This window comes from Salvia splendens, chromosome 21 (genome assembly GCF_004379255.2).
Source record: "Salvia splendens isolate huo1 chromosome 21, SspV2, whole genome shotgun sequence".
Classification (NCBI taxonomy): domain Eukaryota; kingdom Viridiplantae; phylum Streptophyta; class Magnoliopsida; order Lamiales; family Lamiaceae; genus Salvia; species Salvia splendens.
In genome coordinates this window covers 3,145,989-3,163,760 of record NC_056052.1, presented here as the reverse complement: position 1 = coordinate 3,163,760, position 17,772 = coordinate 3,145,989, and the positions used below count along the sequence as shown (strand labels likewise).

The 17,772-nt window shown below is 39.1% G+C and overlaps 4 protein-coding genes across 4 annotated transcripts; all 4 read left to right on the top strand.

The window, feature by feature from the left end:
• Positions 1 to 494: 494 nt before the first annotated feature.
• LOC121783960 (histone H4) lies at positions 495 to 1,039 on the top strand. The gene has a single exon (XM_042182144.1). The coding sequence runs from the start codon at positions 598 to 600 to the stop codon at positions 907 to 909; it is 312 nt and encodes a 103-aa protein (XP_042038078.1). The 5' UTR covers positions 495 to 597; the 3' UTR covers positions 910 to 1,039.
• A 3,311-nt stretch (positions 1,040 to 4,350) lies between these two features.
• On the top strand, positions 4,351 to 7,021 carry LOC121783571 (probable cinnamyl alcohol dehydrogenase 9). Its single transcript, XM_042181684.1, has 5 exons — positions 4,351 to 4,449; positions 4,965 to 5,078; positions 5,182 to 5,695; positions 5,904 to 6,057; positions 6,148 to 7,021. The coding sequence occupies exons 1-5, from the start codon at positions 4,367 to 4,369 to the stop codon at positions 6,348 to 6,350; spliced, it is 1,068 nt and encodes a 355-aa protein (XP_042037618.1). The 5' UTR covers positions 4,351 to 4,366; the 3' UTR covers positions 6,351 to 7,021.
• A 3,213-nt stretch (positions 7,022 to 10,234) lies between these two features.
• Positions 10,235 to 11,422, top strand: LOC121783936 (fasciclin-like arabinogalactan protein 19). Its single transcript, XM_042182123.1, has one exon. It carries the CDS (start codon positions 10,271 to 10,273, stop codon positions 11,249 to 11,251), a length of 981 nt encoding a protein of 326 aa, XP_042038057.1. The 5' UTR covers positions 10,235 to 10,270; the 3' UTR covers positions 11,252 to 11,422.
• An 804-nt stretch (positions 11,423 to 12,226) lies between these two features.
• LOC121783347 (WD repeat domain-containing protein 83-like) lies at positions 12,227 to 14,877 on the top strand. The gene is made up of 8 exons (XM_042181394.1): positions 12,227 to 12,441; positions 12,548 to 12,650; positions 13,101 to 13,208; positions 13,348 to 13,457; positions 13,625 to 13,732; positions 13,812 to 13,857; positions 13,973 to 14,104; positions 14,487 to 14,877. Exons 1-8 carry the CDS (start codon positions 12,233 to 12,235, stop codon positions 14,568 to 14,570), a joined length of 900 nt encoding a protein of 299 aa, XP_042037328.1. The 5' UTR covers positions 12,227 to 12,232; the 3' UTR covers positions 14,571 to 14,877.
• Positions 14,878 to 17,772: the final 2,895 nt, after the last annotated feature.

Genomic DNA, 17,772 nt, shown 5'->3' with positions numbered 1-17,772 from the left:
CCGCTGGGGCGCCGATCGCCGGCCACTATGGCCGGCGCGCCTATAGGTGCGGCGAAAGGACGCCCGGCGCGTCCTCGCCCTCCCGTCGCCTATCCGTCGTCCGCCGCATACCGCCCCAAATTCGTCGTCCGCCCCGGGGGCGGACATCTCCCCCACTATAAACCGCCCTGGGACAGCCCCCGCCTGGGCTATAGGCGCAGCGGTCCCATAGTGGATGCTCTAATGTTGCAACTTAATTTTTCTTTATCTTTTGTGAAAAGATTTTTCCATTTTATTTTGAAAATGCTAGTAGTACTACTACTTAGTTCAAATTGTCTACTCAAGTATAAATAAAAATATTTACACTTAGTAGCAGCCGTCAATCTCTTAATCGTACAGCCAGAAACCAACTCCGCTAATTCACTCAGATCACCATCTCAGCCGTTCATCACCAAAAAATCCAACAGCTCAAAACATTTCCGCCAAAACTCAAAACCTCAAATTCAATTGAACACAAATTCCCTCCTTCCCTCTCGCCTACAAAACCCTAGAGTTCCACTCAACAAAATTCCAATCGCTCCATTTCCCCAAATCAAATCCAAACCTCTCAAATCGGAAATGTCTGGGCGCGGCAAGGGAGGCAAGGGGCTGGGCAAGGGAGGAGCGAAACGACACCGTAAGGTGCTCCGCGACAACATCCAGGGCATCACGAAGCCGGCGATCCGGCGTCTGGCGAGGAGAGGCGGTGTGAAGAGGATCAGCGGCCTCATCTACGAGGAGACCAGAGGTGTTCTCAAGATATTTTTGGAGAACGTTATCAGAGACGCTGTCACATACACCGAGCACGCTAGGAGGAAGACCGTCACCGCCATGGATGTTGTCTATGCTCTGAAGAGGCAGGGCCGAACGCTCTACGGCTTCGGTGGCTGAGCTTTTCTCTAATTTATTGAAATTTTGGTGTGATGGTGAAAGTTGAAACCGGTAAGGTTTGTAGATCTGGTATTTGTTGTTCGACTGTATTCAATCTTGTTTCATCAATGGTAGAAAATGCCTTCATTAATTTTGTTTTATTTATGGGAGTGATCATTCACATAAGTTAGATCTATGTGATTCTAATACTAATTAGCTTTAGTAAATCTCCTATTTATGTCCTGGAGTGCAAATGTAATCATTATGTGTATGCGGATGCTTGGCAAGAATATAGAGATTCATCCTCGCATTGAATAAATTCTTATTCATTTCAGTATTATTCCTATCAGTCACTCCACAATTCGTTCATTAATTATAGCTCTATATATTAGGTGTTTATTAAGACTGAATTTGTTAATACTGGTTGTTTGTTTATAAAAAACCATTTTTAATACAAATATAGTCCACTGAGAGAAGATTGATAAGACTGTGTGTTTGCCCAATTGATGAAGACTGTAAAATGGTTGCCTCAGTATGTGTTAATTTGCCCAATTCCAACTCAGTGTAGAATGCCAATGTAACACTGTTCAAAGGGCTTCGACTATAGGTGGAAGAGAACGGTGGTCATTTAAATTTATTTGTATTTTGTGATAATTCTACGTATATTGGGTGTATATGGAGTATTTTGTGTGCATTATTTTCTACATATATTTATAGGAAGTTGTGGAAACAATTGCTGTATTTTTTGTGCATTATTTTCTACATATATTTATAGGAAGTTGTGGAAACAATTGCTCTGTCCCTAAGATAAATTGAAATATGCAAAATTTATCATTTTCTTCACTCTATCTTCACTTCATCTCATCTTAAAACTGTTCATAGGCCATGCACCACTTTTTACTCCCTACCTTTCTTAATAGCAACTACATCCCTCCATCTCCCTCTAATCTTATCTCTTGACCCTTCTTGGATCCCGCTATTTCATTTCAATATTTTGCAAATAAATTTAATTAAAATTGAGATGAAAGTATTTTAAAAATAATATCCATATATTTTATAGAAAAATATGAAAATTAGTATATAATTTATATATTTAATGAGATAGTGTTTCTTTGTTATAAAAAAATTTATGAGATGAATGAGGTATTTATAAAAGAGTTTATGATAATTGGATAATAAAAAATATACTAATTTTTTTAAAGAAAATCGTCATAAAACTTTGACATTTGAAAAATTGGAAATATTTTATTACTTTTATTTAAGTGTTGGCTCGATAATAGCTCTCCATTAGGCCATCCACTACGCTGTCTCTATACCGTCCCTTAAATACTATTTGACCACTATTTGAGGGCCCCACTGTCCTTTTTTCCTACATCCCTTAACTAAGGGACGGAACCTGCAACGCTCCGTCCCTTAACCGTCCCTTATTCTATCCCTTAATTACTATTCATTCAACTTCATTTTTTATTTTTTTTTTTCTCAGCCCAATCCAATTAAAACAAACACACTTTATTAAAAACACACTTTATTAAAAAACACACAACATAAAAAAACACACAACATAATTTAAAATACAAATTTAAAGAAAAATAAAAAAACTACTCCGCCGGCTAATGATCCTCCGGAGACGGTCGAGGTTGAGGGGGAGTCGGAAGGCCAAGTTGTGCTGCCATATACACAATTCCGTTCCACCAGGCCGTGAATTGGGCGTACGAGAAGCGGGAAGTGTCCGCCATTGTGGCGGTCATGTACGCTACCATAAGTGTGTCCGAGCCTCCCCGCGAGCCCGATCCCGAGGCCGGCTGGCTTGATTCGCCTCGGCCCTTCCTTGCTCTAGCCGCTTTCGCCGCCTTCGTCCCTTGCGGCCGACGGCGACCACTCGCGGATCCTCTAGCATCGCCGACCGTACCCTCAAACTCCTGGGATTCAGCCTCAGGTTGGCTGATGCCCTAAGCGGTGTCACCACCAGACGAGTATTGACCATCGGCCCACCATTCCTCGTCCTTGACGGCCTGCCAAACATCAACAAATCTGAATTGATGACGTTCGTCCTGGTAGTAGGCGCGCAAAGCGGACGTCAAAATGTCGGTTGCCGTTGCGCCGCTTTGGTAGCGCGCCTCTTCGGCCGAGTAGATGCCGCAGAATTTTTTGACCTGTCGGTCGACTCGGTCAAAGTGAGAGCAGAGCATTTTAAATTTGCGCTTGCGGGAGCCTTTCGGCTTTATCTGGCAGTAGACCTCGCAGACCTTTTCCCAGAAACACTTCCGAGATTGTTGATTCCCGACGATGGGATCGTACGAGACGGTGATCCAGGCGTTGTACACTGCCAGCGTTTCGAGGTTGTTGTACGGATGCCGGCCTAGATCATCTTCCTCTTCTTTCTCTTCGTCCTCGTCCTCGCCCACCTGGGGTTGTACACCGCCTCGGCCACCTCCACTGCCTCGGCCTACTCCCGGCGTGGGATCAACGGGAAAATCCTCCCGGATCTGGGATAATCCCTGCGAATACCGCGGGGCGGAGGGACGAACATATGCATCAAGGTCAAAATTGGGTGGTTGGTACCCCCTTGGCGTCGCCGAACCCTGGGTCCCCGGCGTTGACGAACCGGAACCGCCCAATGTGTTGATCATGGTCTCCCAATCGCCGAACGCGTTGAGATCCCACCCGCCGGAGCCGGAACCGCCGCAGTTGCCGTCGCCGGACATCTTGAGTTGTTATATGAAAATTTGAGAGAAAATTTGAGAGAAAATTTAGATGATAGGAATAGATGTGTAGTTGTGTGTGAAATGAGGATGCGTTTAGGAGTATTTATAGAGTAAAAAAATTAATTAAAAATAAAAAATAAAAAAACAAAAAACGGTATTATTACCGTTACAATTTTTTTTCTTTTATATTTTCTTTTATTTTTTTTAAAATTCGAATTTAAAAAAATATATATTTATTGCATCAGCACGTGACGACGCCCACTCGCGGGCCGGCGAGTGGGCGTCACGCACGACTCCGGATCGCGCCACGTCGCTTAGGTGCGTGGCGAGATAGCCCGTCTCGTGGCTCAACGAGACGCGACGCGGGACGTGACGCGGGACGGGATGGCGAGCTGCAACGCGTCGCGCCGGGGTCCCGTCTTTTCGGGACGGGATGCGAGACATCGGCGAGACGCGTAGTGGATGGTCTTAGTGCTTTTTTCGAGACCAACTGTTTGCCTCTCTTAGCCATCTTATCTTTGTGGGACGAGATGACTAAAAGTTGGATTGCGAATGGTCTTAGAAAATGCATTAAATGCAGGTGTGGCTGCATTAATACGGAGTAGTATATGGGAAATTGACGCAGGGAGACTATACGAATCCCGAAAATTATTAAAATTTACTTTTTTTAAAAAGGAATGTTTACTACTGCTCTTGCCTGCACTATAAGGCCATATAGCCAGAGAGATTTTTTCATATCATTTCTCAGAGAGAAAGAGCAGAGAAGGAGATCGATGGCGGAATTCAAACAGAAAGCTTTTGGTTTGGCAGCGACAGACACCTCCGGCGTTCTCTCTCCCTTCCATTTTTCTCGCAGGTATTAACATTTGCTTACGCTTCCTTGTGTGTTCACATTTGCTAACCAATCGCTGTTGGAACGCGTGATTCTAGATATCGAGATAGACTATTTGCTACTATGCTTATATCGATGTATAGACTTGAATCGCCTTTTTGCATGTTGCTTCAATATTTAGCTAGTTTTACTTTTTCGCACTCGATTGGTGGATGCTCTTTCCGTTTACGCAGATTGCTGATGTTCATTGATTGGAATGAGTTTGTGTTCATCTAATTTTAGGTTTCTATGTGGCGTTTCGCCTAATTTAACGTGTATCAATTTTGTTTCTGGAAACATCGATTATGTTAGACTCCATGGAATCGTTGTGTAGATCATTAATATCCAATTGAAACATCTACAGATTGCTACTCTTTTAGGTGCTAGATAGCGATAGGTGCGACTTGTTGTTGGTGCTGCTCTCTGTTTTGTTGATTAATTCAATTCTGGATATGTGAATGTGAAAATGAAATGAGACATTTTGCTGTTATGGTTGACAGGGATAATGGAGATGACGATGTGACAATCAAAATCCTCTACTGTGGAGTTTGCCATTCTGATTTGCAGAGTGTGAAGAATGATTGGGAACTCACTCAGTATCCTATTGTGCCAGGGTATGGTTAAATTTTGTGAATACCTTGTTTAAGCCACTTAAGAAGTTAATCTGCTTAGGTAGCCTGCATTTTAATTGTTCAATGTTGGCAATGCTTGTTGCAGGCATGAAATTTCTGGTGTTGTGACCAAAATCGGCAACAATGTTGAGAAGTTCAAGGTTGGTGACAGAGTCGGGGTTGGGGTGCTAGTGAACTCATGTAGGACATGTGATGTCTGCCAACAAGACCTTGAGAGCTACTGCCCTAAAATGATATTCACATACAACTCCACCGATAAAGATGGCACAACAACATATGGTGGTTACTCTGATACAGTTGTTGTTGACCAACATTTTGTGCTTCGATTCCCTGAGAACGTGCCATCAGATGCTGGTGCTCCTCTGCTCTGTGCTGGAATCACTGTCTACAGCCCAATGAAATACTATGGAATGACTGAGGCTGGAAAGCATTTGGGTGTTGCTGGACTTGGAGGGCTTGGCCATGTTGCGGTCAAGCTCGGGAAGGCTTTTGGGCTGAAAGTTACTGTTATCAGTACCTCCCCGAGAAAGAGAGATGAAGCCCTAAACAAGCTTGGTGCTGATGCTTTTGTTGTTAGTACTGATGCTTCTGATTTGCAGGTAAATAGCACTAGTATTGACATTATAAAACTCTCACAAACTAGACTAATGATTCATTCAATTTTTGGACAGAGGATTATATGTCCATATTTCTATATTTCCAAGAAATTAGTTTCTATCTGAGATGGATTAGACAAATCATGTACTACTATACATCTTAATTGATCTTAAAATATTGTACTATTCTCAAGTATCTTCATTGTTGCAGGCTGCAACCGGCACAATGGATTTCATCATTGATACCATTGCTGCAGTTCATTCGTTGGCTCCATTGCTAAGCCTGTTGAAGATGAATGGAAAACTTGTAACAGTGGGATTGCCCGATAAGCCTCTCAACCTTCCTATTTTCCCTCTAGTTTCCGGTAAGAAGACTTGCTACCTTCGAACACATACATTACCAGATTACATCTTTTTTTTATGCTAAGCTTTCAACTCTGGTTTTTTTTTTTCAGGTCGAAAGATGATTGGTGGAAGTGAGTTTGGTGGTATTAAAGAGACGCAGGAAATGCTCGACTTCTGTGGGAAGCATGGCATAGCAGCTGACATTGAACTGATTCGTGCGGACGAGATAAATGCTGCTATGGAACGACTTGCCAAATCTGACGTTAGGTACCGTTTTGTGATCGACATTGGAAATTCCATCAGCAATCTCTGAGATAGCTTCCCCAGGTGTGCACAAACCGAACCGGACCAGCGGTTAATCGCCGGTTCATGAACCGGAACCGGGACCGGAACTGGCGATTTGAACCGGCCGGCGGTTTCACGGTTCATAAGGGCTGGTTCAGGTTCGGCAATATATTGAACCGTGAACCGGCGGTTCGAACCGCCGGTTCAAAGGGTCAAATAGTGTTTCGTAGGTTAGGGGTTCGTAGGGTTCAAGTAGGGGTTTAGGATAGCCGGCGGTTTACAGTTGGAACCGGCCGTTTTCGGGTTGAACCGCCGGTTTGGGAGCCGGTTTCCGCCGGTTTCGGCAACTTTTCAGAGGCTAGGTCGTAGATTCAGTGTTTAGGCCAGCAAAAACCGGTCAGAAACCGCCGGTTTTCTGACGCAAACCGTGGACGAACCGCCGGTTTCGGGTTGAACTGCCGGTTTCGGCGGTTTTCGGCAGAATTCAAATTTTCAATTTTTTTTTTTTTTTTTTTTATTTCATCCAATTTTACTCCTATAAATACCCCACGTCTCCTTCATTATTCCTTGCCCCATTCTTTAGTTTTCAGAATTTCATTCTCAATCTCCATTTCTCTATTCTCTCCTCATTCTCTCTAATTGCGCAAGTTTAATTCTACACTTTCTACTCACTACTATATTTGTTGTGCTCATAATTTATCCCTTCTTTTATACTTCATACATATTTCATTCCAAGTCCATATTACTTTCATTTATCAATATATTCAATATGTCTTCTTCTCGTGGTGGATCGGGACGTGGTGATCGGGGCAAGGGAATATAGCCCAAGATCAAAGTACTACGCATTCCCTCAAAATCTCGACGACCTAGTTGTCGATATGTTATGGAAGAGGTTTCCCGAGTGGCAGCCGAACGCATGCAAGTAAGTAATGAAAAATTTGTTTTTCAATTCATATTTCAAAATTTCATTAAATTTTTTTTTTGCGTTCATACTTTTAACTTCTACGTACATAATATTTGTAGATGGAAGAAGATCATAGGACCGCCATGCTACTTGCTGAAATGCAACAAGGTGGGGGTAGGGGAGGTCGTTCCCAACAAGATGAGGAGTTTGACGTTACTATATCGTCGGACTCGGATGTTACTTGATGTTACTTAATGATTGGGCCAAAGCTGACGTCAAGAGAACAAGAAAATGATTGGGATGATCGTCAAAAGAGATCACAAGATGAATTCACCGGGGATGAAGCTTAGGCCAACCGTCAACCGCCGCCGGCCAAGCCAAATAGGTAAGTAAGGTAAGAGAACTACGTGGACTTTGATTCCCTAATGCAAATGAGCAATTGGGATACGTAGGCACCTCAACTTAAATTTTAAATTTAAGTTGAACTCAAGTCCTTTTTCTTTTATTTCTTTTTTTCCATTAATTCCTACTTTAAAAATATGCAAATACAATTACATAATTGTATTTGTATATACTCTAGTCGATGAAGTATATTTCTCTATACGACTAAATGAGAGAAACTTTTGACAATTCTACTATAATTGTTGATTGTTAGACAAAACTCAACATTTAAAGTTGAATTGGTAAAGGTGTCCTTAATTTAGTTATGTAGAAAGATCTTCTTCGCCGGTTAAGAGTATATATATAATACACTTATACGTTTAAGAACTTCAAAGTCGTTCTTGTCATTTGTAATTAGTTGTTGACTAGTAGTCTCATTTGTATTTAAATTTTGTTTAAGACTTCAAGACCGGCATATGTTTTCGATTTGTAATTGTTGTAACTTGTAAACATGCAATTTCAATAAAATTGCAACTTTAGTCGTATTTTTTTTCAATTTTATTTACTCACATTTCATACATAAACAACTTTGAAAGTATAATGTAATTTGGTTAAAAATTGAATAGTTGAAAAATGCAAAAAAAAAAATCGACGAACCTTCGAACCGGCCTGGAACCGGCGGTTCAAGTCGAAAACCGGCGGTTTTGAACCGCCGTGTAAACCGCCGGTTTTTTGAACCTGAACCGGAACCGCCGGGAGCTAGGCGGGCCGGTTCAGGTTCAAGCATTTTCTGAACCTTGAACCGCTTGTTCATGAACCGGAGCCGGCGGTTCGTGACCCTTGTGCATGCCTACCCACATCGGAACAAACAATTTATCAGTTTATGAACTCTATCAAAACATTTTCCTTTATCATGGTATTTCATCAAGAGTTAGAACATTGCTTGAGATGTTAAGATACCAATTGCTATGAAATCCATCGTATTTTGCTCCTATTTTGCATTTTACTATTGTCACTCCGTTGATATTATGCAGTGGTGTAAACTACAAACTAAAGCACTGAAACTGCAAAATGCACCTCTTTTTATGCTCAATTTAGTGCTTGTTTAGAATATTTTTGGAAAACAATAAACTGCAAAACAATGGGTAATATTTTTGGTGAAAATAAGGTTACTTAATAACTGCTATAGAATATTTAGAAGAAGTACTAATATACTTTCTCAATTTTATCTAAGTTAGATCTGAAATTTTAATTCAAGTTGTCTTAATTTGAAACATAAGGATGATTTTTTTTGCCATTAATGAAAAGGTAATTTTTTGAATGCTTCATATTCTAGTGCCGCCCCTATAGGGATATACTAATATGCTAACTAATTTTAAAGTGCTAATGTACATCCAATCATGTGCTGCCATGTGGCACGAAAAATGCAATATTATATATAGAAAAATGCAATATACATTTGTAGAAGCTATAGATGAATTTCGGCAGATTGCATTTTTTATTGTTGAGTTTTGCATTTTAGATATAGGTTGTTTATTTGCATTTTATATATAGACGGATTGCATTTATATATAATTTATTTTGCATTGTAGACAATTTATGTTAACGTGCAAAACTCAACAATATAAAATGCAATTAGTCTATAACTAAAATGCTTTGACAAATATATATTGCATTTTTCTGTATACAATATTGCATTTTTCGTGCCACATGCCAGCACGTGATTGGATGTACATTATCACTCTAATTAAGGATGCACCCTAATGCTCCCCTATACATAAGTACAACGGCCAATATTAGAGAGAAATAGTGTAGCGACATGCATGCAAAGCTATATCTCTAATACATTGAAAAATTGATTGATAAATCAACCATTTCTTTTGTTTATGGTTTCGTGATGAATAAAATAGGTCATTTATCATTTTTATGTAGAATGTTGGATAAAATGGTTGAGAGAATGGATTCCACTTTGAAGTACACAAGTAGTGGGCATTGAGATCTCTATTTCTTGAACAATTAAGAAATATCTAGCCTATGTTAACCCACACTATTGCCTTACGCAATTATAAGTATAATAGCACACAATTTAAGTCTCCATGTTTCATTTTATTTTCCCATATCTATATTTTAGAGTTGAAAAAAAATAGGTAGATAAAAAGATATGAGAAGCAGGCAATAAGTTAGCCCAACAACCATAGTTATATTAACATACCAATAAATCTCACACCATCATTCAGCCATGATATTAGGTGTAATTATAATTGAACATCCATCTTTTGACATAAGGAAGTAGTATACCCGTAGTGACGACTATGATCTACTAAAATTTTAACTTGGCTTAATGTTGAGAAGACGAACGAACTAGGAAAACAATATGAATTAAATTTGATAGGGTGTGTGTGTTTAGTACTATGAATTTTTAATTGTGTTGTACCTCGTAACTGAATTAAAGTTATAATAATTCTAATTCATTTTCAAATAGTTTGTCAAGTAGAATCAAATAATTGATATAAAATTATAATCTCAACTAGAACGAAAAGGATCAAAATATTTTGTGAGAGATAAGGGCCAAATTGTAAAATAAAATATACATTATTTAGAAAAGCGCCAAAATTCCCAAACTACAACTGAAATCTCAACCGCTTCTCTCTCCACAAACTGCCATGGCGTTTCTCTTCTCCTCCGCCATCCTCTTCCTCCTCCTCCTCTCCTCCGCCGCCAATTCCCCCACCAGAACCCGTGAATTCGACGACATGCTTCAATCAATCCGCAGCTACGGCTACACCCTCTTCACCAACGGCATCGCCACATCCGATCTCAAATACGAGCTCCTCTCCGCCGTCTCCAACTTCACCCTCTTCGCCCCCCGAGACGAGCTCCTCTACGCCCTCGACATGGCCGCCGACGCCTCCTTCTACGTCAGCACCCTCCGCTACCACGTCATCTCCAGCCGCCACACCTTCGCCGGCCTCAAGAACCTCTCCGCCCCCTTCCTCGACACCCTCCTCCCCGACTACGCCGTTTTGATCGGAAAATTCCGCGACGTCGACGCCGACAGCGACCGCGCCTCCGTCGGCCTCATCGTCAACGGCGTCCGGATCGCCTACCCGGACCTCTTCCTCGGATCCAGAATCGCGGTCCACGGAATCGAAGGAATCCTCCTCACCGGACTCAACATGAGCCGCGATCTCGAATACGGCTCCGGGCATTTCCCGCCGATCGGATCTCCGGCGCCGGCGTTCCACCCAATTCCTACCCCGCCGTCGAATGAATCGGATATTCCGGCCGATATGCCCAATTCTCCGACTCCGTCACCGGCGCCGGTAATCGGGAATATTCCGGCGAGGGGGATTCGGAAGGCGAAGGCTCCGGCTCCGCCGGCGTCTACTTTTATTGGGATTATTCCGGCGAAGGGGATTCAGAAAGCTGATGCGCCGGCTCCGGCGGGGGCTGGGAATATTCCGGTGCCGGAGACTGACCGGAATGGTGTGCCGGCAGCGGCGTCGCGGGAATGGGCTGCGACGCCAACGATCTCGCAGGAGCAGATGGAGAAGATGAAGAGGCTGGGCAAGAAGACGCCGGGGAAAAGGCTGCGGAAGGGGCGGCGCCGCCCCCGGAGGCGTAAGGAGCTCCGTGATCTGTAAACTGCATGGGCTGTATTGGAATAATCCAGATATCTTGGGGTCAATGTGTGATTTCTTGGATTTACAAAATATTTAGTGTTTCTCTTCCTTTCAAAATGCTGCTGAGTGTGAATTTTTTAGGATATTGATCACTATGTTCATCTAAAATGTTGCATCCTCTTTCCATTTTTAGTCTTGTATCACAAATTAATTTCGGACTGACCTACAATTTACTTATGTAGATTGTTAAACGAAAGAAAAAATAGAATAGCATTAACGCTTGAGTTAAAGAAAAACATATAGAGCAACATGAGTTGCACATAAATTGATAGCTCATTTGTGCTTAGGAGGAAACATATATTGAGATATGAAAACAAATTAACTAAGAAGGGTGTAAAGTAGGATTTTATTGGTGAAAGTGAAGACGTAATTTAAGTGAGGGCGCCACGAAGAATGTGTCCTTGTTGAGTGGAATAACCAAGAGAGGTCATCATTTTCTTATGGCCCGGGATACGTCTCTCCGTTGAGGAAAAACATGACAACTTCAGTGGTGCAAGACTGGAGGTGAAACATAGACTCCCAACAGCTTGTTCCTCTAGCATTCGGCCCGTCGACTAACAAACAAGGAGAGCTACGGAGACGAACTTCAACGTGGAATATGCATATGCCATCGTATCGTATATTAGTAGTGTGTAGAAAGTTGTTGCCAACGGAGTTATATAGTTGGATTTGAGAATGAGAGATAGATAGCCAAGGGACACTGCGGTTTTCTTCTATTAACTGATTATATATATGAATTTATTATGCAAATTCACACGATTAATTAATCAATTTTTTGTAGTATTCAGTTTAACTAAAGTACTCCAATTAATGAATAAGTAATGGGCCGAGTAAGTGTAAGGGCCCAAGATTATGTAACCAAGGCCCAATAGACAAAGCCCAAACCCTTTCTTCTCTCTAATCTCTCTCGGTGTAAACAGGCCAAAATTAGGAAGCTTAGCAATGGGATCGGAGAATCTACCGAGGAAGGAGGCGAACGTGCTCCGGGGGCACGAAGGGGCCGTGCTGGCGGCGCGATTCAACTCTAACGGCGAGTATGTCCTTAGCTGTGGCAAAGACCGCACCATACGCCTTTGGAATCCCCACCGTGGATTGCACATCAAGACCTACAAATCGCACGGCCGTGAAGTCCGCGATGTCCATGTCACAGGGTACGGAACTTATACCAGTTGATGTTGGCGTTTTTGTTGGATTTGTTTTGCTACCTTTTTCATGCCCCGTGTGGGTGTTTTGAAATTTTGATTTTGCTTGAAACAGGGATAATTCGAAGCTCACCTCGTGCGGAGGCGATCGGCAAGTGTTCTACTGGGATGTGGCGACTGGTCGTGTTATTCGGAAATTTCGCGGGCATGATAGTGAGGTCAGTTTAATCTATAGCATCGTTGGCGGTTGATTTGGTTTTATGAATTTATTCTGAGAATTAGGGTTTGAAATGAAATGTGCAAGTGGAGGTGTCTTCTATATCGCATTTTCTTCCCTGCATTAGTAGTAGGTAAATAAACTTCGTAAAATCTACTTTTTGGAGCTTCTTCTGGTGAAATGCTGAGATTGTAATTCATAACAAATCCTTCTTCTTCACAATGTGTCTTCTGTGATCATTCACAATTATATTGTAGCAATTGAGGAATATCGTTGGTCACAATAGTAGCTGGAGGAGTTGATACGACTGTATGTGTGTGTGTTTCAAAAGGAAGGTAAAATGGGAGTGATGCATTTCAAATTCTTCATTCGTAAAATAAATATGGAAATGGGGATGAATTCATTTGAAAAATGGAATTATTTAGTTGACATTCCTCTACCTTGTTACCAGGTGAATGCTGTGAAGTTCAATGAATATGCATCAGTGGTTGTCTCAGCTGGTTATGACCGTTCATTGCGTGCTTGGGATTGTCGATCTCAGAGTACTGAGCCTATTCAGGTTCGATGTTTTGTTTTATAAAAGATGATACCAGCTACCTCTGATTTCATTACGTTAATAATTTTCCGTGTGCTTAAACTTCCTGCTATTTGTGTTTTAAATTTCCAGATCGTTAATTTTGACCAAACAAATATTGCAGATTATTGATAGCTTTGCAGACAGCGTCATGTCTGTTTGTTTAACAAAAACTGAGATAATTGCTGGAAGTGTTGATGGGACTGTTAGAACATTTGATATTCGAATTGGTAGGTATGTGTCTTGTAAAATGATGATAAAACTTCTTATGAGCGTGTGTGTGTGTGTGTTCATTTTCTCCTCCCCAGCCCCTCAAATGCGTAGCTCATTGCTTATTCAGGATCCTTTTGATCTATGATTGTTTGCTATCTAAATTGTGACCTATTCATGTATGTAAACAGAGAAATATCTGATGATCTTGGGCACCCCGTGAACTGTATTTCCCTCTCAAATGATGGAAACTGTGTATTAGCCAATTGTCTTGATTCGACTTTAAGGCTTTTGGACAGGTAAATGCTGCTGAGGTCACACTTATGTAAATGCTTCGGGTCTTAAATGTTGTTTCTCAAATAGATTCCTCTGTGACAGATCAACTGGTGAATCGTTGCAAGAATATAAAGGCCATACTTGCAAGGTTTTCTGTTAAAGCTTTATGACATATTTCTTGTGATTTTTTACAATACCACCAACAACATATGAAGGCCATAAGCTTGATTTAACGTAGCTGAGTATTGTTGTATCTTCGCCAGTCATTCAAGATGGACAGCTGCCTAACAAACTCAGACGCTCATGTAGCTGGTGGCTCAGAAGATGGTTATATTTACTTTTGGGATCTTGTAGATGCACAAGTGGTGTCCAGTTTCCGAGCTCATTCATCAGTGGTAAAGTTGTTATTTCATGCTTCATCTTACTGTGTTTTCATTTATGTGCCAATGCAAGTTCTTTGAAGTTTGGTTTCCTAGTCAAATAAGTATGAAGATTGTGAACAAATTGTCAAATTTCAAGATGATCTAAACTAGTTTTTGGTTCAATGACCGACCCTCTATTTGTTTCACATAGATATAATTTCCAATGTTTTTACTTGACTTAATCTCTGTGTATGTGTATAAGCCATATAATTTTGTATGCTGCAGACACTCTGTTGTGAGATCACTCAACATATTTCCTAATCTCGGCTCCCCTCATTTATTCTACTGTCTATCTTTGTTTTTGCTTGTTGGTAGTTATTGTTTATATTTTGCTTGATCATTTTTGGCTCGACAGGTAACTAGCGTGAGTTATCACCCAAAAGACGATTGCATGATTAGTGCCTCTGTTGATGGCTCGATTCGAGTTTGGAAAGCCTGAAAAGAGTAGTAGTAGGAGTCAATGAGGAACGTTAATTTGCCGTTTCCTTGTTATTTGGTCTCGACTTACTGGTTGCGATTGCTGAAAGTTTCACCCAATCCCTAGTGAAGAAATGCCAAGTTTGATCGATAAAGAGAGTTTTTTACAGCATGGTTCTTGTTTTATTAGCTTTTCTCTATTTTTTTCTTTATTTTTTTCTGATTTCCTTCGTCATATGTAAATGTAAAATCGAAGCTGATGCAACCCAAAAAAACTTGTGGTTTCTATGAAATTTTTATGTGAATTGATTCTATCTTATTTCATTTTATAGGACCTTCGAAACAAAAATTAGGCATGGTCAACTTAGATATAAATTTCATTTTAAATTGTGATATGAGCATTTCTTTTACCTACCGCTTCATAATGTGTTTTTTCTAAAATTCCAGTATGAAAAAACAAAGATTTCCATTAAATTTAGCATCAGTTTCCAGCTTAAAAGGATTTCTAAAATATTATGCATGACTTAGTAGTTGCATGGAAAGGAATTGTAGCATTTTACAAAGAAAACGAATTGAATACAAAAAGAACATTACAGTTAAAAGTGGTTATAATTACAATAACGCGTCTTTTAGTGTGTCCACAATGGTAGCCCTTGAAGGCCACCAAATGTGGCCCGGCCACCATTCGTGGCTCTTTTGTGGCCTTCACAATGGTAAAGGCCACGAAATGTATAAAAACAATAGGGCCACGAAATGTAGCCCTTTCCAAAAAATAAAATTAATTTGTTTGCTTTTGTAATAATATTTTTTAATTTATGTCTAATAAATTTTATTAGTCTTTAAATTTATGATATTTATAAATTTAATTAAAATAAAATAATTTAGATTGTAAACAAAAAAAATTCACAACCTAAAAAATGTAACAATAATTTCGTTGTATTATATTAGTATAATATTTACGACAAGACTTGTTTGATTATTTCTCACACGTAACCCTATTTTAACATTTTTAAATATAGTTGATCCCATTTAAAGTCATTTTCCCATAATTACCATACGTTTTGCTTGTAATAGAAGTTGTTGGTTGGAGTAGTTTAAAGAAAAAACATTGTTATATAGCTCGAGATTTTAATTCACACTTTACTTTCTTGCCAAGTAAAAACCAAAAACAAAAGAAGATAATAAAGCCACTAACATAGTAGTACGTGTGATTTGGCAATAATTCGATTATTTTCCCTTTTGTGGAGTGAAATAGACTTTACTTTGCAACTCAAATTTCATACAACAATTGGTAAATACTTGTACAGATGTCGCATTGCCCTCAAAAGTTAACGATCACACCAAATATTTTCTAGTGGTGGTTAATCGATTAAAAGCAAAAATGAGAGAGAAAAAAGTGTGTAAATCATACAAAATTTGAATCTTCTTTTACACGCTCCCTTAATGTTTTAGGTGTGTAGTTAGAATTCGCGTTTTAATTATAGACTGAACTAACTCAAAAGTCCATAATTTTTCCGTTTGTGACATTGCAGGTTCGTAATAAAAAAAAATCGTCAGACAACCCTAACCTTAAACATAATCACATATCTTGTTTTTTCTGACTAAAATGCCTTTAAGCCCTAAAAGGGCATTCTGGTCATCTCGGTAAGAATGCTGACAGTGGCGGCCTGCATGCTGCACAACATCTACTGTTCACACATGTTCCTGAATAATTGCGGCATAATTACTATTTTGGATGGATTAAATTTATAAAACTTCTAAAACTGCCTAAAATTAAATTAAATTTAATTATTACTTTTTCAAAGAAATAAAAAAGAAATACGTCATTTTAAAACCAAGTTCTCCTATTTTAAATATAAATTACCTGAAATATAAATTATTAGTACACAATATTCTTTCATCATAGTATATCGAAAAAATGAAAAGATGTTGACACAATATTTAATTAAATGATTATTTATCCAAATCCAATATTTATGATACAGACGAAACAATATTTATACTATGGTTATTTCTCCAAATCCATTTAAACATAAAAGTACTCCTTTAATATTTTGTTGAATAGACTAAATATCTTTTAATTACTACTATTCCAGTTTATGAAAAAGAGAGATAAATTGAAGAAAAAACCCTTGAAATATAGCAAGGGAAATATGAAATATGATTTGACAAAAAGTCTGGGTAAGGTCTGCAAATCAGTGTAGGTGTGTGCATGGTAGGTCTGCAGGTTGCGGGTACTTTGACTGAAATGCCCTTCAAGGTATTTGGGTATTTTTGGTCCGAAAATTGGCTACGAAAACAAGATATGTGATTATGTTTAAGGTTAGGATCGTCTGACGATATTTTTTTTGTTAGGAGCTTGTAAGAGTCACAAACGGAAAAGTTAGGGACTTTTCATGTAGTCCACTCTTAATTATATTTACGTTCATTTAGTTTAACTTTCAATAGAATGGGATTAGATACAACTAACAAAAAATCAAAATAAATACTCAAAAGTTTACCTTATTAACACTTAAATTGAAGTTATTTTGAAAGGGAATCCATGGTTTTTGGTACAAAGAGAGAAGTTAAATTACTAGAGTACAATTATTCTTCAATTCTCTTATTCAAAAAATAAAACAAAAAATATTTAAACTTGCATGTTTCAGCAAATAAATGATATATTAGAGTGAGTTAAAATGCTAACTTTTTCTTAAATTGTTAACTTGCTAACTCATGAACGTAGTGTATTAAAAATATAACACGATCACATTAACATTTAAATATCAATGTCAACATAATGTATTAAAATATTAACTTAAGTTTTGACATTTCAATATTATCGTGTTGATATTTTAAATACATTGCATCGATGAGTTAGCAAGTTAGCAACTTAAGATTATGTTAATTCCTATGTAGTTAATTCCTAATTAAGGTTACTACGGACTTAGTGATATGCTAATCATTCATAATTATAATTATAATTTAAATAAACCGTAACCAGGGCCAATTAGGTTAGCGCATGCTAATGTTGTAATAAAATATTGGACGTGTGTATAGTTTTATATTATACAAGATGAGAATGAACTTAGTAGTATAACCTAATTAGAAAATTATAGTACTAAATGAAAGTAGTGACAACGACATTATTTTAGTGTAAATATGGAGCATAATATTACAATCAATTGATAAAGTGCATCCACCAATATAGTGCTCAAATTTGGATTTGTATCTGTTTGTACATG

What these genes read in the sequence shown, in the direction of transcription:
- LOC121783960 (XM_042182144.1), top strand. Translation starts at nt 598, where the DNA reads ATGTCTGGGCGCGGCAAGGGAGGCAAGGGGCTGGGCAAGGGAGGAGCG.
- LOC121783571 (XM_042181684.1), top strand. Translation starts at nt 4,367, where the DNA reads ATGGCGGAATTCAAACAGAAAGCTTTTGGTTTGGCAGCGACAGACACC. An exon ending in CCCTTCCATTTTTCTCGCAG is followed by an intron (nt 4,450 to 4,964) that starts GTATTAACATTT and finishes TATGGTTGACAG; the next exon opens with GGATAATGGAGATGACGATG. An exon ending in CAGTATCCTATTGTGCCAGG is followed by an intron (nt 5,079 to 5,181) that starts GTATGGTTAAAT and finishes TGCTTGTTGCAG; the next exon opens with GCATGAAATTTCTGGTGTTG.
- LOC121783936 (XM_042182123.1), top strand. Translation starts at nt 10,271, where the DNA reads ATGGCGTTTCTCTTCTCCTCCGCCATCCTCTTCCTCCTCCTCCTCTCC.
- LOC121783347 (XM_042181394.1), top strand. Translation starts at nt 12,233, where the DNA reads ATGGGATCGGAGAATCTACCGAGGAAGGAGGCGAACGTGCTCCGGGGG. An exon ending in TTTGATATTCGAATTGGTAG is followed by an intron (nt 13,458 to 13,624) that starts GTATGTGTCTTG and finishes GTATGTAAACAG; the next exon opens with AGAAATATCTGATGATCTTG. An exon ending in TCCGAGCTCATTCATCAGTG is followed by an intron (nt 14,105 to 14,486) that starts GTAAAGTTGTTA and finishes TTGGCTCGACAG; the next exon opens with GTAACTAGCGTGAGTTATCA.